This window comes from Lycorma delicatula, chromosome 10, assembly GCF_047948215.1.
Source record: "Lycorma delicatula isolate Av1 chromosome 10, ASM4794821v1, whole genome shotgun sequence".
Lineage (NCBI taxonomy): Eukaryota > Metazoa > Arthropoda > Insecta > Hemiptera > Fulgoridae > Lycorma > Lycorma delicatula.
In genome coordinates this window covers 58,202,648-58,227,184 of record NC_134464.1, presented here as the reverse complement: position 1 = coordinate 58,227,184, position 24,537 = coordinate 58,202,648, and the positions used below count along the sequence as shown (strand labels likewise).

The 24,537-nt window shown below is 28.8% G+C and overlaps 1 protein-coding gene and 1 long non-coding RNA gene across 4 annotated transcripts in view; one reads left to right on the top strand and one right to left on the bottom strand.

The window, feature by feature from the left end:
- LOC142331710 (uncharacterized) overlaps nt 1-849 on the bottom strand; it is an 87,215-nt gene extending 86,366 nt beyond the window's left edge. Inside the window, exon 1 of the long non-coding RNA XR_012758066.1 lies at nt 762-849. This is a non-coding gene — a long non-coding RNA (uncharacterized LOC142331710). The remainder of the gene's footprint in view (nt 1-761) is intronic.
- The window catches only part of LOC142331707 (organic solute transporter alpha-like protein), a 207,147-nt gene extending 186,923 nt beyond the window's left edge, over nt 1-20,224 (top strand). For 2 of the 3 annotated variants that reach the window (XM_075377744.1, XM_075377745.1), the window contains exons 3-7: nt 1,606-1,757; nt 9,281-9,519; nt 11,232-11,328; nt 13,807-14,059; nt 19,772-20,224. In XM_075377744.1, the coding sequence (XP_075233859.1) occupies nt 1,606-1,757; nt 9,281-9,519; nt 11,232-11,328; nt 13,807-14,059; nt 19,772-19,974 (944 nt within the window). In that variant the 3' untranslated portion in view covers nt 19,975-20,224. Of the gene's footprint in view, nt 1-908; nt 951-1,605; nt 1,758-9,280; nt 9,520-11,231; nt 11,329-13,806; nt 14,060-19,771 lie in introns of those variants that run through there. The other variant, XM_075377746.1, reaches the window with a different exon arrangement.
- Nucleotides 20,225-24,537: the final 4,313 nt, after the last annotated feature.

Sequence of the window (24,537 nt, the reverse complement as noted above, 5' to 3'; positions counted from 1 at the left end):
ATTACTGTAAAATTGTACAAAGATAGCACACAATGTTAATGAAAATTACATTGCCTGAAACTATTATAATAAAGAACAAAGGAGAAACTAAAGACCAATCGGAACCGGCAAAAAATTACTTATTTAAAATACTTAGCATACACTAGCCGTGGAAGGAGAGAACTGGAAACGACGGGTTTTGCTATTTGTAATCCGTTATAACGGAGGCAATAGGTGGTAAATATAAACTGCAAATTTGTAAGAAGTAGTCGAACACAATATATTGCAAAACCAATCTTAACCTATTCTGTGTGTATATCAGTGAGGTTAAATTGGACTGTCATACAGCGTTTAATTTATGAAGTAATTAACGAGAATATTCTGTACTTTTCGAATAAATAAATTTTAAAAAAGCCATGGGATGTTAATAACCGGTAATAACAAAAGCAAAGCATATATTCAAAAGAGCAGACTTCACCCACAGATAATTTAAATGCAATTAAAAAACAAACAAATGTCTAAAACGAATGAAAATAATAAGCTACATCGATTATTATTCATAAAACGGAGTAATTTTACCAAAATTAAAAAAGAGTTTTTTACGGAAATCAACTATAAAACCCAAATTTTAACGGAATGAATGTAACAAATCTATTTCAAACAGGTTATAACAGGCTTATCATAACCTATTCACTGTAAACAGATAGGAACCTTTCGAATAATTTATTAAGTAAAAATTACGCTAGGTCATTTTTTTATGAATAGGCATTTACATTACTTACCGTGAAAACGAAAATATTGAATCACTAATTCCAGCGAAATCAGAAAAATTACGTTAACGCGTACCTCACATTCCGCAAATAAGTTAACCACCAGCTCACGTGTCCCTTGCGCAGACGCATCGATACGAAAGTACGCATACGGATCTTTGCAGAGCACGTTTATCCGCTGGTGAACTGCACGTCGAGCTGGTGAGTCTTGTCACATCAGCACCAGATTTTTCAATATTGTCAAAAAACGTCGTTACTAGTTTGTAGAAATTTATTCTGCAGACAATTTGACTCATTTAGTATTCCTATAAGTGTTATGCTATTTTTTTTCTATTATTACTATAATATAAACTGAAATTATTCATGTTTATAAAGAAATTGTAAATTAATTACCTAAAAATATGAAAAGTTAAATAGACTAATTACAGGCTTAATAGAATATAAAATAAAGAGTTCCGAAGACACTACCCAGAAAAGAAGGATTAAAAGAAAAGCTATTGGCAATCAACCCAGAGAGCTTCTACCTCTGATGTAGGTAGTTTACCACTCTGCCTAGGATCATCGTTGTTTTTGTGAAACATAGTGTCACTAAATTTCATATCATTGAAATGTGTCAAACTAGTTTATACAACATACTCAATACATCTGAACATGTTATCCATAAAATTAGTATGTTAAAAATTACATTTTATCATGTTAATATGCTATTAAAATAACATAAGACTTATTTTCTAAAACTACATTTAAAGTAAAATATTTTCACATTTCTCACCCAATCTCAGAAAATTATAAGTAATCATATATTGATGAATAATAAAAATAATTATATATGATATTAATCAATTTTCTTTTTCAGCATTCAATATTTGGGGTGTAATACTATTTACCATGGGTGGATTAGCAGTAATTATTCTATTTTTATCATATATAGACACAGTACGGCATATTATGAAAAATGCACCGCCGATGGTTAAAGCACATTCGTCTTTTGTACTCAGCGTTTATCCAGTAAGTAATAATAAATCTTAATGCTTTAAATTTCCTTGTATGTACTTAAATTACAGATTATTTAGATTTTTAATAAATCCAGAACTAAATTTTGCATTACAGAATAAAGGGCAATAGCAAATGTTCTGTTTTTGAAAACCATTTTTAGAAATGAAGAATTCAAATAGTGATAAGGATTTCTTTAATCTTTAAAGAACTCTTTTTTTTAAAAATAATCCTGCTCTTGATAAAGTTAAAAATCCCTTTAAACAACAGTAGATGTTTTATTGTTTAATTACTCAATTTTTGTCATACAGAGAGTGTGAAACATGTGTGCTTAGATAAGAATAGAATGAAACATAAAGTCATATCTTGTTTTCATGTCAATTTAAACAGAATATCTACAAATCTTTTATTGTTATTTTAGATTTTTTGTGAATCATAGACTAATATTGGCAACGGTCTAATCCACCCACCATATAACAAATTTTGATTTTATAAGGTTAATAAAAATAAAGCTGTCAGTTTAATGTGCAATATATTAGACATCTGTAATGCACTAATTTCATGCATATGAAATATCCTCTTGCTGCCTAAACAGATAAATCAATGAATGACACCCAAATCAGAAATTTCCAATTATTATTGATTCTAAACATAAAAAAATATGTTTACAACAATATTTTACATTATACAAAAATATTATGTAATTAAATATACTATTCACCACCAAGATGCAGTAGAAAAGATAAGAAAATTACTTTTCTACAGAGCTCTTCTGCGGGATACATTCACATTGATGAGATATATAAATTATTAAAATAAAATATGTATGTGTACACAAGCACACTGTTAAAACACTGAAACCACAGTCCTAATTTCATATACTTTCTTCCAAAACAGTATATACATTTTTTAATCAATTCATATGATATTTCAGTCTCAATTTATCTAATACAGATTTTTTTATTCAGAGCCAGTAGGCAGTTGCATCCCTTGTTTTTGTAATGTAATGAGTCTACCAGAATATTATTACATCCTGAATGTCATACCAGAATATGCTATTAATTAGAATCCAAGAGCAGTATGATGGCTGAGGACAGTATCAAGAAGCCATTCGCACAAAAATATAGTTTTTTTTTCCAGCCAGGTCTTGAACTTATAAATCTTCTATATGGAAAGATTTCTGCTTTTTTCTTTTTCCTGTTTAAACTCTGGTAATTACCTTTCAAATAAAACTTCAGAGGATGATACGTATGAGTGTAAATGCAGTATAGTCTTGTACTGTCTCAGTTAGACCATTCCTAAGATGTGTGGTTAATTGAAATCCAACCACCAAAGAACACCGGTATCCACGATCTAGTATTCAAATCCGTGTGAAAGTATCTGACTTTACTACGACTTGAACACTGGAACTCTCGACTTCCAAATCAGCTGGTTTGGAATATGCATTTACCACTAAACCAACACGGTGGGTTCCAGATGGAAAGACTAATTCTATTCATCTATACCATAACATACTACTTATCACACACACACACACACACACACACACACACACATGAGAGAGAGAGAGAGAGAGTACATGAATGTTATGATTCTTACCTTTCAATAGTGCTTTTGCTGTTTACAAGAACATATCAACCTTTTCATTCAAAGCACATAAAATTAGTAAATTGGTAAGATTTTTGTAATAGATTTTTATGTTGTTAATGATTAACATCAGTTTTATTATTAACATTTACTTATACGATGGTATTGTAATATGGTAGTGCTGATGTAAACTGTAAGAATACTGCTAACAACAATGCTTTATTTATCTCTCTCAAGATAATTTACAGAATATAAGTTACAGCTGCATTTATCATGTTTGGTCCTAAAAAGACCAAGATCAGCTACGGTTGGTAGTATCAAATCAATTTAAACTAATCCGTACACATTTATCATAATCAATAATTAACATCAGTATTTAGCAACAATCACACTATAATATAATAAAACATGATTAGGATGTATATATAAAACTCAGATCAAACAATGACAAAGTAAACAGAAAATGTGATTTTACAATTTTTTTCTTCTTTATTCATGGCAATTTGATAATATTAAAAATTTATTTAAAAAACAATTAAGAATCCACACACACACACACACCGCAACATAAACAGCTAATTTTACATAATATTTTAAGTAAGGATTCAATATCTGAAAGATTGTAAATCAAATAGTTTAATTATTAAATTCTGATATCAGTATAAATCTGAATTGCTATTCGTCATTGCAATATCCTGCCAGGCTTTGCTGAATTCTACTGTTCATTTACTTTACTAAAACAGGCCTTGTCAATGCATTATGACCAAAGCACTTATAATAGCTGTAATAATATACCAGACCCACAGCAACAAAAGGGGTACATATCTTCATTCTCCCTGCTACATAATGAATATCTCATATCCCTGTAACCTATTATCTATAATTAAATCTATTAGCTCACTGCTAACTTTGAAAATTCACTTCACCTTAGGACATTTTCAGTTCCTCCCTGATACATCTCTAACTAACTACTCAATCCCAGTTTAATTCCTTATACAATAAATATTATTCAGTCAAATTAATGATTTATTAATACATTTTTCTTTTCCCATTACTTAAAATTAATTAATTTTTCTAATTCACTTACCCGATTATTTTCATTGCAGAATTCTGTTTACAGACTGTTCATTCCCATCAGCTATTCTACCCTGATGCTTACACCACCAATATATGTTTTTATCATTAACTTCCAGAGCTAATAATTTCAGTAATCTGGCACACTTAATTAATACTTCCATTGTATACTTAAAATGTACCCTTAATGTATTTTCATGGTTTATAGATCACCCTGCCTCCAATGGAATAATATAATTATTTAACTAATAAAGCAGCCCAAACAGGTTTTAATAAAAAAAAAGTTTTATAATCTTTTAACATCTAGTAGCCCTATACTTTAGCAGTGTAAAAAACCAACAGATTTGACAAAGCATTAAATAAATTTATTTTGGCTGACAACAGCATTGTATCATATTCTATAACACTGTGTAATACAGCGTTAAGGCTTGTCTTTGCTACTGACAATTTCTCAGCAAATTGCCTCCTAAATTTAAAATGATAAATTAACTCTCACACATTTATATGATTTTATGCATTTAATCTCAGGGTTTTATAAAATTTCCATTGGTAATTTTTTGACAAATTATCCCACTTTAAAAAAACATATTTTTTACTTTTTAAATTTAATGTAAGAATCTTTAATGTGCAATAGTTTTCAAAATTTCTTATATATCTTGTAGGATTATCAGATTTGATGCCACCCCACAATCCAGAACCCTGATAACTTGACACTAGCGCCAATGTAAATTTCTACCTCATAGAGGTCATCAAAAAATAATGATGGGAATAGAACAGAGTTTAAAAGATACCTGAGCCAAACGCCTGTTGTAAATTCAAAGCTGTCAGTTACATTTCTGTGTACCACGCAGCAGCTCTTGTGGCATTATTTAAAATGATAATTGTATTAATAAACTTTGCTGAACAAGATAATTTATAAAATAATGTTCTCCTACTAACACAATGCAGAAGAAAATCTACAAAAAAGATATAAACTTTACTTCATTATGAAAAAAAAATTAATTTAATATTTATGAACACTACTATAAAGTGTGTATCATCACTTTATTTATTTTCATAGATCGATAGATATTAGTATAAATAATGTAAACAACATTCCTTTATTTTAAGGTATGTATGAGTATATTATGAACTGATTTTATCTCATTTTCTAATAATTCAACAGAGAATAGTACTATGGTACGATAATCTTCCAAGGAAGTTTGAAATATAAATCTACATAAGATCTGATAGTTAACATTCATCAACATGTTTACAGGAAAAGATAGCGATTTAAAAAAAATAACTAACAGTTAAAATGTGTTGTATAAATATAAAATATAAATTAATAATTAAGCTCATTGGAACCACACGCATGTTATATTAATTATTCTTAAAACACAAATTAGTCAAGCTACCATACCTTTTTAATAAATAAGATTATGTATACTAATTAAAATATAATAATACTTCAGTTCATGCTAAAATTATTGGAATTTCAGTTACAGTACCTTAAACATCTACTTCACTATATTTTGTAACAGGCAAATATTAAAGTATTACAACATACTCTATTTACACATAGTAGTCTTTTATCGATTATTACTGTATCAGCTATATTATATATTAAGTCAAGGTGGACCTTTGAATTAGAAGTTTCAGAGATTGAGACTGTTTTTAACTTTCCACTCTTGACTAGGGTTGCCTAAACCAATACTGCACAGTTTTTTATCAATATTCTAATTTTATAAACACATAAAAACTAATCCATTTTAGGTGCTTTGTAAATATTTAAATTTTAATTATTATTTTATCGTTGTCACTTCTTTTGACATTTGTAATAAGTGTCAGTTTTGAAACTATTAATTTTTGATAGTAGATACAAGTAAATACTTTACTTAAAAACTGTTTAAAAATTGAAATCGTTAAATTTTAGATTTTAATTAATTATTTTTTAAATCATTTTTTTGAATTTTTTATTTATGAATGTTCTGTTAAAAAGCCAACAATGAGTTACGTAAATTCTTTGCCGGCACAACTTTCCCGGCTTCACCAGTAAAGTTATGTGACTATGAGGATTTTGCCCTCAGCAAACTATTACTAGGAAGTAAAATTAAGTGGAAAAAATAAGATGTTTAAGTATACAAATAAAGAATTACATAAAAAAAAATTATTCTACTCTTTGAGTAAATTTTGAGATGCGGGGGACCGGTGGTGACTATATCTCTGCATCTTCTAGATCAATTATAACCGAAAGTAAAAGCTATCAGTAACCTGTAACGAGAAATTATTGCACAAAATTTATTAATGTAATATAATGACATCAATTAAAATAATAACTGATGAAAAAAGCAAAGAAAATTAAGCATACTTTTCACCACCTGAATGTAATCTAAATTAGATACATAACCAAAGTAACATACTAATGTAATGGAATCATCTAATTAGAAAAGAATGTGACTATCACAGAACAACAAAAAATGAAAGCATTTTTTTCCCCCACTCCTTTATGTGAGTTTTGTACAACACCAATCATTAGAAAGTATTTTAGCTATCTAACGAGCATTAAATTTTATATGAAAACAGGTCATTTACCTATCCTTTGAGATATGGGACCTGTAATTAAAATAAAATGTCATTAATGCCTCATTTACAAAAATCATCATGCCAAATTTTATCAAAATTGGTACATTCGATCTGGAAATATGAAGAAAATAACAGAGCAACATACATACATTATTTTGGTGCTTTTAAATACTAAAATCTTGTTTTTTTATTAAGGAAAATCATGAAAGTCAAAATCTGCAAAAACCTTTGAGATACAAAATTTTACCTGATTTTCATACTTAACTTATACTGTACTGCATATTTATTTAGTGCATAACTATATAGACAGGAAAAAAAAATATATAAATAAAATAATAAATATGTAATCTGTGTTTATATTAATTAAAAGGTACTTTATTTCACTGTGAATTTAGTCTAACTAATGATTTATGAAATTCAGATAAAACTTAGTGGAATTTTGGGTGGAAGCCCTGAACAGATTTAAGATAATATTTATTGTACGCGTTGTTTATGAATAGAATAAACAGCTCTGTATTTGAGCTCATGAAACAGTTAATAATGTTCACAATTTTATGAAGAAAGAAGTAGAAGATTAGGAAAATTGGAAGATGACAAACATTTAATATGCATTCAAAAATGTGAAGAACTGCAGCTGCAGCTTATGGCATTTCAAGATCACAAGTTCAAAAATCCGAAAAAGAATAGGAGCTTCTTAAATCTAAATCGTGCTCATTCAGCATACCAAAATAGTATTCAAAATCAGTTAAATAGAAGTTTAAATATTAGTCAAAACCAGTTAGTGGATTAGACAGTTTTGATCAAGGTGTTGTAAGATGAACAGTTAATGAGTTTCACGCAAAACATAATGAACTGCTTGCATTAAATAAATTATGGAAGAACTTCAAAGAATATTTAATTTAAAGGTTCTAGAACTACACTAGCACCTATCTTGAAAGAGTTACGGTTTAAATAGTGTAAAACTGATAATAATAGGAAACTTTTGACTGAGAAAGAAGACATATGGTGGAAGAGAATAGAATATTTAAGAAAAATTACAGATTGCAGAAAAGAAAATTCTTCAATTGTTTATTTGGGTGAATCGCATATTTTAACATCTCATTCAACAACACAATTGTGGTCAGATGACAGTGGTGCAGGAGTAAAATTGCCGATTAATAAAGGTGATCGGTTAAACATAATCAACACTGGAGGAGAAATTGGGTTCAGTTTGAACACAATGTTAACTTGGAAAACAAGTTCAAAAAGCAGAAATTATCTATCACAACAGGGTCAATAACAACAATTTCATGAAGTGACACCTGAAAAATTAATTCCTGGTCTTTCCCACTAGTCAGTGGTTGTATCGATAATGCACCATACCACAATTCACTTCTAGTGAAACCTCTGAATTCAAATGATAGGAAAAGTGAAGGAATTAATTGGTTAGAAAAGGACAATGTTCCATTTAATAAAGCAATTTTAAAAACACAATTGTATTACATAATTAATTAAATCATATATTAATTCATAAATAAATTACCATTTTGACGAACTATTAAAAAAATACGGGCATCAGGTTCTGTAACGTCCATCTTACCATCCCAATTTAAATCCGACCGAGATGATATGGTCAGCTCTGAAAAAATATGTTGATAGTAATAACAGAACATTTTTAATGTCAGACATTAAAAAATTAGCTGAGGAAAAATGAATGAAATGACTAAGGATGATTGAAAATCAAATTGCGAACGTGTAAAAATGCTGAAACCATATAAGATGGAACCTCTAATTGACAAACTGACAGATAGATTTATCAAACATCTAGATAGTGGTAATGAAAGTGACTTTTGATGAAGACAGAGAAGATAGTGAACTTGCATAGGAACTGGACATATAATGCAAATTTCATGTAAGTGTTAATAATTATAACAGTATAACCAACAATGAAAAAGATTGTACAAAAAAATTTTGAAAATTCTAAATATTGTACAATAATAATTGTACATCTAATTTAGTATGATTGCGGATTGCAATATACATTCATGCTCTATTTAAGACCTTTTTAGTTTAAAAGTAAACCTAAATTAAAATTCTTGTTTCTGCAATCTTTATTTATTGAATTATTAATACTAATTAAGTAATAATGAATTATATCAATAAAATGTGAAAACAGTAATAAATTAAACGTGCATAAATAAAAGTACAATGATTATTATTGTTTTATTAGATACGTGTAAATGTTTTCAGGTTAGGTAGTAATGCAGTCTTGACCTTCTCCAACATAAGCTTTTATTTTCATTGTACAAACTATATCTTGTTTTGTTTAACAGGTTGTCGGCTTAGCAACTTACTGTGCAACAATTGTACCAAGATCACAGCTACTTGCTGAAGCAGTAACACAAGGGATATTCACAGCAGCCATGTATCAATTATTTTGCTTATTTGTAGCATATTGTGGTGGAGAAGCTGAACTAATTAGGAAAGCAAAACCTGATTCTCTTAATACACGTGTAGGCCCGTGTTGTTGTTGGCCCTGTTGCTGCTGTTTACCATTATTAGCAGTCAATAAGTAAGTATTTCTGTAATTTAATCACACTTATAGAAAATAGTCAAAATAAACACTTGAAAAGCAGTTACTTCCTGTATTCAGTTTGCTTATTATTATTATTTTGTTTATTTAGGACCATTTTATTATTATTATTATAATAACTAATTATACAAATCTAAATATATTTAAAACACAAAGTCGAATATTTTTTAAAATTATATTTGTATATATAATTAATTCCTACATATAAGAAAAATACAAATAAACCTTGATAATCATGTTAAGAGTTATTAAGAACTAATTACCACTTAAGGAAGAGCAGCAAGAGAAAAAAGATATGGCCAATATGGCCTTAGCCAATTGCTATCATAAAAGTTGAAGAGTAATTAATTAGTAATTAGATTTTTTTAGCTTTATTAAGATCACTATTTAATCAGCAAAATTAAATGGCTATTTTCACTATGTTTTTTAATTTATGTGAGATAATAAACAGCAACTTTATAACAGTTACTTGATGGTTTCACATAACCAAATTATATCAGAATCCAGAAATCTGAAGATAAAATGATGAAAAATAATAATTAAATACGAGGTGTGAGAATTTAATTCTATGAATTTACATGTAAAAGAGCATTCATGAAACTGTATATTAGTGATTACTATCATATTCAAAGTAATCCCCCTTGTACATCTATGCACTGTTTAGATGGTGTTCCCATTTCTGAAACCAAGTCAAGGACCTTTTTTCCTGGATATTCTTGGGTTCTTTTACAATAATATTTTTATTACACAAATAAAACAAATATTTTCTAGCCAATTTTCTTGATTAAAAAATTGATGACTTCTATTTTGGATAGCGAAAATGATTTACTTCAGATCCATTATATCAGTTCTGGATCACAAATCAACCAATTACAACATAAATAAACAATGTATATTTGGGAAGGATTAGTAAACTCAGATTTATTTGATAAATAATTCAGCAACTGCTGCGTTAAGATAAAACTACAGGACAGATCTTAAGGCAGTCATCTTGACCAGATCACACAACTACCTACAATAATACAGTAATTTAAACAGTTCCTTATATTTTTAACACAAATCCAATTATGTCAAGCCAAAATTCTGAAAATCCCAAGGGGGGAGGGATAGAGGATAAGACAGGAGGCAGGTGAAGTTACAGACAGGGCTGGATGACCTGACCACAGAAAAGCTACAAAACAAATACAAACTCATCTGGAGTGCTTCAAGGTCACTGCAGGTAGCAATGGCAAAGTCAGGTTAAATTTATGCTCAAATAAATTTTTGTAGTCCTCTTAATGAAGAGCCAGATGATTGAGAACCATTGTTTCCTAACTCCATAATAATGTGAGTCCAACTAAAATATCAACTGCTCAACCAGATCCCTATTGACAAATTAAATAAAGAAAAACTAATCAAAATTTAAATAAGAATATTGGCATACTACTGAAGGAAATAATTAGTTTTACTTATTTTTAATGTTACTGCTGTATCTTGTGCATACCACTAGCCATCTTTAATGAGTCACCAATTACAGTACATTACAAATAATCAATAGTTCTTTGGAGTAATAGGGTTTAATAAATTGCAAACATTCATGAAGTCAACCAGAAACTGAAAGATGTGTTTAAAAATTTAGAAAAAAGCTAAAAAAATTACACTTTAACATTTTTTAGTTAATTATAAATCATACATGGTTTCTTTTTTTTCAGAACTCATGTTCGATTTTTACGAGTGCTGGTACTACAATTACCTTTAGTACAAGGACTAATTTACATGGTATTGCTGGTCATGTGGGCAGAAGAAGAGGTAACTTTTAGATTCAGTAATAATAAAATTAAAAAAGTTTGTTTTCCTATGTACTATAAGAATCATATGTACATATGAATAAAATATATTGAAGTACATTTACAATAGTACTCATAAATCTTAAGATGCAGTAACATACATAGAGTAATGATGTCCACCATAAAGTCCACAGACTGAAGGTGTCACCTATAGGCTAAATATTAACTGAATTATGGTAAGCTTTGCAGGCTAATTTATAACAATACACTTGGTTCAGTGAAGAAGCCAGTGGGATATCACTTTGCTTCTCACTTTCCCTAGTAAGCTTAACATGAGATACATATTATTCTTGGTTTATAGGAATGTCTCATTTTTTTAAATTCAGTTTTTATGTTTTTCTAATTCTCTAAGAATTTTCTAAAATTCAAATTAAAAATAGGAATATTTTCAAAAATATTAATCGAAAGTAAATAATATTAAATGAAATACAGTGTAATTTTAAACAAAATTTATTAATATGAGAAAATGCTTACAACCAACATCAACATGTAAATACAGGGTATATTTATTCATTAAATAGTGGGTGTGTGCATCGTATAAAAGTTTGTATTTCATTAAGCTTGTTAATAATTTTAAATTAGTAATTCCAGTAACAGATATGAATTTAATGAAATATACCATCACTGTTAATTAATAAAACAGACAATAGTTTTAATTAATCGAAACCTTCATTTAAATTAAAGCAACCATCAAAACGAAAAAATTACTGAAAAAAATAATCATTTAAAATTTTTTTTTAGTGTTCCATATCTGGTCTTATGAATGCACAAATTATAACTGACTGTGATCATAAAAAAAAAAAAATCTTAAAGTATTTTTGATCACACCACATTTATAGTTTTTGATCAAATAAGTTTTTTCTTTCTTGTAAACAATATTCATCTAACTTAATCACAGTTTCTAAATTAATCATTAAATCTACCAGTTAAATGGTCAGAACTATTATTATGTCATAAGTATAATTTTTAAAAAAAGTTATAGAAAGCAAAGCACATTTAAAAATAATATACTTTAACTAAAAAAAAAAAAAAAACAAATTGTGTTTAGTTAATTTAAATTTCTTTTTAGTTTAATTTTTTTAACTCTTTTAATATATATATTTTTCAAGTATAAAAATTATTTCATTAGTAGAAATAATTTTAAATATTTATTTTAACTCACCACTACTAGTACAAAGAGCCTAATGTAGGTATATGTCATGTTACTTATTTTATGTAGGATAAGATTTAAAAAAATTTTTTTATTCGTTACTCATTTGATTGGTTCAAAGCTATGCTCCATTTCTTTCTGTTCTATGCTAATTTTTTATCTTAACATAATTTCTACATCCTATATTCTCAGTTATCAGCTTTATAAATTCCATCTTTCGTCTTCCTCTACAAATTTCTCTATTATCTGTTAACTAAATTTAAACGTCTTAATTCATCGCCTACCTACTTAGTTCTCTTTTTACAAGTCTTCCCCAAACTTCTATCCTGTCCAGTAGCGAGGGTCTTCTGATGAATGCATCGAAGAACTCTTAATCTCATATTTTATAACCAATATTCAACATTAACTTCAAAGGCCTCTATTTTTTTTTGCTTTCTGCTTTTCTTATCATTCATTCATATTTCACATATGTAATGCTTAATTTCAGGACATACTGATCTTCACACAAATTTTATTTAAGATATTTTTCTATTTCTTAGATCTATATTTGATATTAGCAGATTTTTACTTCATATAAAAGCACTCCTTGCTTGTGCTGGTGTGCATTGTTCTCTACTTTATTTCATCCACTCTATAATTTTAGTCTCCAAACAATAAAATTCTAAGAATTTTAATACTTTATATTCCCTTAACGTAATATATAGTTCCACATTATCCTCTTTTCTTCTTTGTTTACATACACTTATTTATTTTCAAACTGAATTTCATTCGTATCAATAAATCCACACCATTACGATTTTCTTACGACTCATTTTTGGATTCTGCTCAAGGGAAACATTGACAAATTTTGAAAGTTTTAATTTTTTCCCCTACTATCAGAGTTGTTCAATTCCTGTAATGGTTCTTTTATATAAAAATTGGAAAGCAACATAAGCAGGTACAGACATCTTCTCTTATTTCTTTTTGAATCGATCTCATATTTCCTCTGAATTATCAGTGCTACATGAATCTTATAAATTTTATTTAAGTTTGCTTTCCCTACATCCACATCTGCAAGATATAGGTGGCTTTAATTTTCCTCAGTTTATGTTCTAAGATTGGTAACGTAACGTAATGTCTATATAAGGGAAAGAAAACTTCTAAGTTATAACACTCTGCTGGTAGTAATCAAATCATTCAAATAGCAGAAAAGGTATATTGAAAAAAAAATCATTATTAATAAAATTCTTTCATAAAGATTAATAACAAAAAAACCAATGAACTAAAGTGATTTTTTTCTTTTTATTTCAGAGTTTATATCAAGTCAATTATATTTATATGCAACCTGTAGTTGTAATCTCAATATTGTGTTGTATATGGGGAATGATTATGACAATGAAAATGCTTACAGAAGTATTGAAAGAGCATCAAATGCAAGGAAAATTCATTGTTTTACAATTAGTATTACTATTAGCTAAATTACAAGGTGTAATCGCTAAAGCTGTAGTCAATATGAATATGATGCCTTGTAAACCACCTATAACACCTACTTTATATGCAAATTGTAAGTACATTAGTTTTAAAAGATTAATTACAGTTATATTAAGAAAATATTACAGAGAGAGAGAGAGAGAGAGAGAGAGAGAGAGAAAATGTGTGTGTGTGAGTTTTGAAGATTTTCTCTATAAATTGTTAAATTATTTATTCTTCAACTAATCTAGTTAACTTAAGTAGTAACATATATTCAATTTCCAATTTTATAATTATATTTTAATTCAAGTAAGGAAATATCAGTAACTAAATGGCCAGCAGTGGTGGTACCGATAAAAATATTTAGGAACAGTAAAGTTTTCTTAATTAACATTACTGCAAGAGATATTGCCACTCTTTGAAAATTGATATCTGTCATTATTGAGTTGTGTTCACTGGTAAAGTGCACGACTTGTGCATGGATGATCATAGATTTAGAACACAAGTATTTTCAAAAAAAGTATGAGAACATGGAACAAAAGAAGTGGCTGATATCTAATGTGAAATTATCCAGCTGCAACTGAAAAGTCTGTTCTTAATATGCCACTATCAAATCACTAATATTTTGCTACCACGAACACCCTTCATCATGTATTATTACATTTTCACATAGAAAACCGACATAGAAGTATACCAATATTCTATAATACAGAAAGACTTTTACCGAGTACATTGTGAAGATAATTTCAAACTATCTATATTTAGAGGGTTAAATAAAGTGAGGTGTTCCACCGATACTTTTTTTAATGAAATCTTTATGAATTTCTTCAAACAAAATCTAACCTTACATAGGCATCCATTTTAAATTTACTTTGTCAAAATTGTGCTCAAATTAGACATACACAGACTAGCTAGCTGCTTCTTAGTGCTGCTAAACATTTATAATATTAGCATTACAAATCCTGCAGAAACAAAAAAAAGATCTGACAACTTTTGAAATAGTTTCCTGTTTTAAAAATAATTTTTAAAAGTTAAAAAAATCAGAACTCTTTATTTTTCCTGCTCCCCCACCTCCAAAATCACTTACCAAGAAATTTTTTTGATTTTTCTATGTTTACTGTATTAAATGGATGAAACTAGAAAAAGTACAACGAATAAAAAGTAACCTATAATTTCTTTTTTGGGGGTGGGGATGAATTATGATGAAATTTTATTGTAATATTATTTATTATTAAAAGTTTATTATTTAAACTTTTAACTTTATTAAAATTTTAAATAAATCCATAACTTTGAACAATTAAAAATATTGATATTTTTAAACTTTGATCAGCTCCTCCAGCCACAGTGTTGTCGCCAATCTATTTTTTTTTTTTTTTGGTTGTTTGCACTACTACGCCTAGGAAGACATTAAAAAAAATTTGATTGAGAAATATGTAGTAAATAAAATGATAGATTTTTCAATTTTTGGGGAAGGGGAATTTTAAAAAAAATGGTAAGTTAAATAAGCATGCATATATTTACTGAGCAATATAAGGTGAGCCGGCCTCCGTGGCGCGAGTGGTAGCGTCTCGGCCTTTCACCCGGAGGTCCCGGGTTCGAATCCCGGTCAGGCATGGCATTTTTCACACACGCTACAAATCATTCATCTCATCCTCTGTACAGTAATGCTTAACTGCGGCCCCGGAGGTTAAACAAAAAAAAAAATATATATATATATAAAGTGAGGTTATGTTAGCAAAATTTTGCTGGAGATATTGACTCCAAAATTACAACATATACATGAGTCTGCACAAAATTTCATCAAACTTGGTTTATACAGTCAAGCATTATTAAGCTTCAAGCATGCCAGTGCACATACATACATCACCCCCTCTTTTTTCTTTTTTTTGGGGTCTCTGAGTCATGAAATGTTAAGAAATGCAAAAAATATTCATACCCCATTTTTTAAATGATTACCATACTTCTTTCTTGCTACATGACTTTACGGCTATGATTCTATGAAAGTAAAAAAAAAAATGTTAAGATTTGCCGATGAAACTAAGAATAAATTTTCTTTTGGCTGAAACTAAGAATAAATTAACAAAAGAAATGAATGTGGTATGAATTCACTGATGGTAGAAAAATTCAGTTTCAAAATAAACAAGAGTAAATCAAATATAACAAAATGTGACAGAAAGAAAGATACTGATGAGTTTAAGATAGGAAAAAAATAGTTTATTATATGTAGCAAAACTTTACTATTTAGGTAATAAAATAACAAAAGATGTATTTAGTAAATTATGTCAAGGAAATGTAATGATGTTTTCTAAACATTTTTGTATAGAATGTTCACTGTTTTACAACAGCAAAATATGTAGTACAGGGATCATCAGAAAATCTTTCAAGGTGTGGTGTTACAGATTATACAGGTTGATAGTGATAAAATATGAATGAACAAGTTTAAAGATGAATTGGAACAAAATAACATTTAGCTAATATAATGTTAAAAAGTATGTTACACTGATATTGGGTAATGGATTGTATACCAGTGTTCAGCTAGTATTACAGTTACACTATTAAGCTTTTAACTGTTAACTTTGTTTAACTTCAAGTTAAATAAAATTAACAGTTGTTATATGATTCTACATTAAATGTTTTCAAATTCAAGAAAACATAATTAATCTTCAATTAACTGGAGTTGAGCAGTTATGTTATGCAGTCCATTTTAGTTGGCAGTCACAGTGAGCACAAACAGGTGCATCATCAGATACCTATGATTGAGCCTAGTGGGTCCTATTCACAAATGATAAATGATCTCTTTCCGATGGTTATTTCTGTATGAGGAGCCCACAGTGATACAGTGTTCTTAATTCAATGAAGTTTATTGTTAATAGAAGCATCCCATTAACTTTACCACTCACCTTGAACCACCCTCTTCAGTAAACATACAAGATCATTTAAGACAATGCGATTGGTCAAAGGAGGCTGGAAACAAGCCTCTTTGCTGCACTATCAGCATGCTCATTGCCTGAAATTTCAATATGGCTCGGGATGCAGCAGAAGCTCACAGTTGTATTACATCTAGTCATTTGCAAAATAACACTCTGAATCTCACAGACAATAAAGCGTCTGAAGTATATGTCACTAATTGCCTGTAAGGCACTCACAGAATCTGAGCAAACAAGTATAGGTCAAAATGTTGGGCTAATTATACCCAAGGCCTTACTAATAGCATACAGTTCTGCAATGAAAACACTGGTAATGATATATGTTCTGTTGCCAATCACAACCCACAGAATTAACATTTTAGAACTGTCCATATAAACTGTAGCTTCAAGATTCACGCTAGTTATATTATAAAATCTGTTTCGCAAAATAACCGGATTTGTGTTCTTTTTATTGTACTGACGAAGGTCAAAGCAGTAATTACCGCCAAGGTGGGTAACAACATGGAGTAACACTAAGGACTGGAAGTAACTGTACATTTAGAACTGAGCTCTGATGCCTAGTGGAGCAGTACATCTCGGTTGTTCCTGATATTAACGTGCTGGTTGGAGAATACCACATCAAAGGTTGGATAAGTTGATTGTGTTTTAATCCAAGCCACACAGGAGCATATCATTTGCTTCATCTGTTGTATTTTATCTATCTTGTACACCCCATTCATGAAGTGCATTAAGGAATCCTCTCCTCCATGCCATGTTGTACTCCTTTTGCAAATCCAAAAATACAGCAACCAGCCCTTCGGTAAATAAAAAGGCTTTTGAATAGAAGCTTCCAGGTCAACTACATGATCAATAAATGATCTACCCTGGTGGAAACCAATGTTCTAGGGAAATTAGGGTGTTTCTCTCAAAGTACCATACTACACGGGAGTTTACAATCTGTTCCATCACCTTGCACAAGGTACTGGTCAAGGAGATAGAATGATAACTTGTAAATCATGATTTATCTTTACCAGATTTCACTACGGTTCAAGTCCTAGTAAAGACAGATATTTTTACACGGATTTGAATACTAGATCGTGGATACCGGTGTTCTTTGGTGGTTGGGTTTCAATTAACCACACATCTCAGAAATGGTCCACTTGAGACTGTACAAGACTACACTTCATTTACACTCATACACATCATCGTCATTTATCCTCTGAAGTATTATCTGAAAGGTAGTTACCGGAGGCTAAACAGGAAAAAGAAAGGTTTCACTACGGTGATCACCAGTGCCTCTGACCATGAATCTGGTAACACTTGGTCAGGGAATATTCTATTATAAATACACAAAAGATGTCATTGTGTACTATCTCGGAGATGTGATGACATATTGAACCTGATATTATCATTTCCGGGGAGGGGGGGGTGTCATGAGGATTATTCAAGGCATACCTTAACTCATTATAAGAAAAGGGTATGTGTAAATCATTTTGTAATATCCCAATCGCCAATGGGATATTTTACACCTACAACTTATATCTCATAAACTCAGGATGTAAGTACATATAGTTCCCATGAGTACTGGCAATTTAACGGTCCACTCCAGCAGAGCGCATACATACTGGATCTAGAGCTAAATACAACCAGAGGACATCATTCAAGATTCACTATGTGGAGCCATCCACCCATCGATACAATAATTTCCACTTTAGTTACAGTTGTGTTTTGTAAGGTCTCGCTACACCAATGAGTGTAAGTGTATTAAAAAAGAGTGTAGGATGTTGTTGTGTAGTTGTGCAAGGGTATTTGTTGTAATTTGTGTAGTGTTCTGCAGCTCTGTGTGTACTGGGAAGAAAAGCTGCATTGGCTAGGGCTGTGTGGACGCCAACTCCCAAAGTCTTAAAGAATAAGACTCCCCGTCGGGATCAGGGGTAACAGAGGAATAATTTCCATGAGCTTCAAAGGCTGGAAATGACGAATGGAGAAGGGCATTACAGCTTAGGGAGAGTACTTTGAAAGGTGCAATGTGTAATTAAATTACGTTTTTCAATAAATGATTTTTAAAGCCTTAGTTCCCGAACTTTACTGTCATACTCATATACTTTACTGTCATATACTTATAGTACATATAAAGTCCTTACTATAAAAAATACATCAATCACCTTCCTACAAAAAAGCATAATACAAAGAAATTTTTTATGTTATATCCTACTTTGTATATCTAGAAGAGCTAACCCATATTTTAATAAAAGGATATCCAATTGAAATTCAATCTCTTTGTTGTCAAAATTGCCAACCTCATCTTTCGCAGAATGGCAGCATCTTAATTTTTCATCTGGAAGCTCCTATGTTCAAATTCAAGTCAGGCATGGCATTTTTCATATGCTACAAAATTTCCATTTCATATTCCCATGCATAAGCTTGTTATTATTAAGAAAAAAAATTCCATCATGGAAACCAGTCAGTTACTTCTGACAGAAAATTATTTCCAGTCAATTGGAATTAAACTGAAATTTCATTAAAAACATTAAAGGGAATTATTCAGATTGGTCCAATATCCAAGAGTTTTAAGCAAGCATCAGTAAATACATGCATACATACATTCTGATTTAAGTATTAAATTAGATAATTTCTGAATAACTAAACCTAAAAACTGATTTTAACTATTATGCAGATGTCATACAGCTCATGCCTGTTTACTGTGAACTCCCTAAAATTGATTTATATAAAAAAATGATCAATTCATAACATACTCCAATTCATAACTTCATGTAAATGATAATCATAATATCAGTTCAAACAATTTAGTTAACTACATAATGAGACTATTTTATAATCTAAATGTATAATATATGTGTGTGAAGAAAAATGATTAAAGAACTAATATTATTTTTCAGTGTTGTACAACTCGGGTATGATTTGGGAAATGGTGTTACTAAGTTTAATAGCAAGAGTTATATACAAGAAAACAGTTCCAGATCCATCAGTACCAGGAGAACTACCACAACAAATATGTACTATCGGTATGAAACTACCACAAATTATCGATAAAAAGCCAGTGGAAAGTAATAACAACTCTCATATATCTGTAAGATTTTAAAATAAAATTTTTTAAAAGAAGACAAATATTTTTACCCTTCTTAACCATTTTATTAAATATTTTTTGAAAATATTTATGAATGTAATAAATTTTAATGAAATAAAATTTTAAATTAAAAACAAAGAAAGATAAACAAAAAACGGTAAAGATAAACAGAAAGACAAAGAAAATAGTATGGCAAAAATATGTGTGAATTTCTTAAAATATTAATTGTTTTAACTGATAAAAATTTTAATACTAAATTAGAAACTTGAAAGAGTAACAAAATATTTGTAAATATATTTCTAATAATTTATAACAAAAATAACAGATATCAAGTTTCTGAAGATTGTGATATTAGTTAAGTTTAATAAAATAAACCGTGACTGCAGAACTCAATTTATTATAAATAATGGAATTAAGTTTGTTTTATAATTTTGATCATAACTGGATTCATTCTGTAAAGCAGATCTATACATCATTTATCAAAATCTACAACTTTCCTGATGGGTGCAGGTCAACAAAAAAGAATTCTACAGATGAAATATAATTTTATGAGTACAATGCAATAAAAACATAATCTTTTTATATTGTAAAACATCTATAAGAGTTAGTCTGTTAAATTGTGGGTTAATACTCTTAACCCACCGGGTTGGTCTAGTGGTTAACGCCTCTTCCCAAATCAGCTGATTTGGAAGTCGAGAGTTACAGCGTTCAAGTCCTAGTAAAGCCAGTTATTTTTACACGGATTTGAATACTAGATTATGGATACCGGGGTTCTTTGGTGGTTGGGTTTCAATTAACCACACGTCTCAGGAATGGTCGAACTGAGAATGTACAAGACTACACTTCATTTACACTCATACATATCATCCTCATTCATCCTCTGAAGAATTATCTAATGGTAGTTAGCGGAGGCTAAACAGTAAAAAGAAAGGGTTAATACTCTTATTATAAATTACATAATATATTTGATCTTGTATAAGAAATATATGTTTTGGACTAGAAGTTGATTTCTGGATCAAAATAATTATCAATCTTTTAAAAAATTAAAAAAACAGCAAATGTCAGTGAAAATACAAATATTATTCTCACAATTTTGTTTTAGTAAAACTATTTGATACAGCATTTAGAAGCTTGATATTATACATTGATTCAAATAAACATCATTGTAACATATAGTTCAGTATTTTACTTATTACAATCACGCTATGATTTATGTTAGATCAGATTCAATTAACCAGAAAACAAAAGAAAAATAGCGACAGATTTGAAAATATTAAACAAGCCCATATTAGTGAGCGAGATTGCTTTGTTAGAACTAACTTCCACTTGCAGAGGTTGTAATCATAAATTTCAAGGAAATTACAATAATAAATCTTGTTCTATCTTTAAAATCAGCATTCTTATCTATGTCAATACAACAATAATTCTCATAAAAATAAAGAACAATTAATAAATGACTGTTTATTTAATTAAGCCTTTTGGTAGGTTAGTATCAGGGCAAGCATGTGGAACTAAAAAAAAACTTGCTAAGTCCTACCTGCCTAAACTTCACCCATAAAAGAAAAATATAAGTACATAAACATTAAGAAAAACATGATTCCATTAAGAATAATATTATAAGTTTGATTTTTTAATTGTCAATAAAAATTTTGTTTATTAACAATAAGAAAAAATCAATATTTAAAAAATAATTTTATAGTATGTTAGTTTGAAATAATTTTGATAAAACTGTTATTTTTAACTTACAAAAATGGAATGATTATCAAATAACAGCCAGATAAAATAAACAAAACTTATTATAATAAACAAGAAAGTTAAAATAATTATCATGGTAGCTTCAAAACGTTCCTGAAATATATCTATTTTAAATTATACTTAATTTTAAGTAGTTTTGTTTAGAAGCTGTACACATTTGTAACGTAAAATTTTTAGTAAACACTAGGATAATTCTTTCAACTTGTGTTACACCAATGATTATATAATCATCAACTTTAATTGCCTTCCTCCTGGACTCAATTTCAAGTAGTACTGATTTTGATTTGTGCACAAGTCAAAAATCAGTTTGATTGCCACACTACAGCAGATGTGCCAGATATATTTAACCATGCAAAGTACTTCTTATTCAGTATTGTTTGACATATTGGCACAATTGTACATCGATATGATGCAATATTTAATAATTATGGAAAATTTTGTGACTTCCCCCTTTCACTCCAACTCCTAAAGCTAATCTTTCAACAAATTTCCTTTTATCACTTTGAATATATTACTTGATATGATGCGATATTAACGGAACACAGTCCTCACAGAATTGCTTGTTGTGGCTCATAATCTTTTTTTTCTTACTGTAATTCACCAGATGTATTTTCAAACAATGAATATAATACTTCTAACTAAACACTACATTTGTACTCATTTTAATAACAAAAATTATATCATATAACCGCAATTATATCATATCATGGTGAAAAAATGTTTCTACTGGTGATCTAAAGAATAAAACAGTGTTATGCTAACCATACTGTGGTATTATAAATTCCATGATCTATTTAAAGCAGGAATTACAGTGATACCAGTCTTATTAAACTTACCTTGCATCAAAGGATTTTTTAAATTTACATTATACCATATTCATTTATGAATAATCACCAAAATAAAAGTACATTTAATACAATTATGCAAAACAAACAATTACAACAGAAGAGAAATAAAAACCACATTGACAACTTCATGTATTACTGTGATAGTAAAATAATGCCAAAATTATTGTTAAATAATTAACTTTCTAAGAACTAAAACTAAAGTTAATAGATAAACATTGAAAAATAAATAAGTTAAAAACATGTAACATTTACCAATATTAATTACAATAGTGCTTTTTTTGTAATAAAAAAAAAACTGTATTAAGATTACTGTACGCTTTTTCATACGAATGAAATAATAATCAAAATAAATTGCTCTCTGAAAATTACAACTTACGATTGTAAGTTAATGGAAGTATTCCTAAAGTTAATTATCTTTGCATTATTTTATGGACATGCATTTAATTAAAAATAAAACAAAAGTGGTTAAATCTCTCATAAAAATTGCTGTTATACAATTTCATTAATCTATCCCAAGATTGGTTATGTAGGTCTTAACTTCAAAAGTCTGTAGTGTGATTTCTTCTAAAATATTTTTTTACTCACTTCCCTAGTTTTAAAAATATCCATCAAGATTTTTTTAAATTATACAATGAAATAACTTTTACAAAATTTCTAATTTTGTTAAGTTTCATATTTATATCTGTTTAATTTTTTATATATTACACTAATAAAAATTGATCTGATCTTTTAAGTAATATAAAGTACTGAATAGATTTTGAACCCTTTTAATCAAAGAAGCTATACTTTGCTATAGACTGAAAAAACTAATTTACATGTTAAAAATTAAGGTTTTAGATTTCTATATAATTTGTTTTCCCTGGTGTTATAAAATGGGAATCCTATAGAAAAAATAAAAGATAAAACTTGATACTATAAATTTATTAATTGCTACATTCCCGTATTGCCTTTTACATTTTGAACATGCTTGTACAATATGTATTTAATAAGTTTATCATTATTATTTATGTATTTACACAAATTTAAACAAACATTTATTTCATTTTTAGAATTCATTCTACTTTATGATTTTATTTATTATGTAGTACATACAAAATAAAGGAAGTACAATTCTCCACAAATTATTGTGCATAACTAAGGTATGCACAGCAATAGTAAGACATAGGCTGAACTATAACTGTACACTCTCAATTTCATAATCATTTGCAGCGATTACAACAAAATAAACTGTAAACAATTCTTTCATAACTGAGAACTAATTATAATTAAAAATACTTTATGTTATGAATTTATCATGACAGTAATGAAACAACACATGAAACCAATTTAAAAAAATATGGAGTAACTTTTAACCTAACAGTTTTTGATTGAATACGTTTTATCAACACACTAAATCATGCGCATAAAAAAACGTTAAGCAACCGCACCGACTAGCAAGTTATTGGATGCCGGCAATGGTACCGGAAGATTACAGCATGTTCTTTTTTCTTATATACAGGGCCTAATTTTAATAAAATCATATGACTATGGACCTAAGTTTATTAAGGCATTTAAGGGAAAAATTTACATCATTCAATTTGTGAACAAAAATATACGAATAATATTTCTATTATAATTAAATTAAGTGGAATATACTGCATCATATGTAAAAAAATAAAGATAATTTTTTATCTCAAAAATGTATTCCAAATAAAATGAAATAATTTTAATAAATAAATAAAGTATTATTCTTAATTTTAATATATAAAATCTTAAGAATACAATCTTTTGTGTTATAAAATAATCAATCTTAAATCATCCGCTATGACATTTTTTAATTGGGCCATAATTTTGATCTCAAGGAACTTCTATTTAGTAATCTCAATAAAATTCCTTTTTAAGAATTTTTATGTAAGGGAAACTGTTCTGTCCACGACTGTTATTGGTGGATATAACATAAAATGATCATTTTAAAGATAAACTGAACAAATTCAAA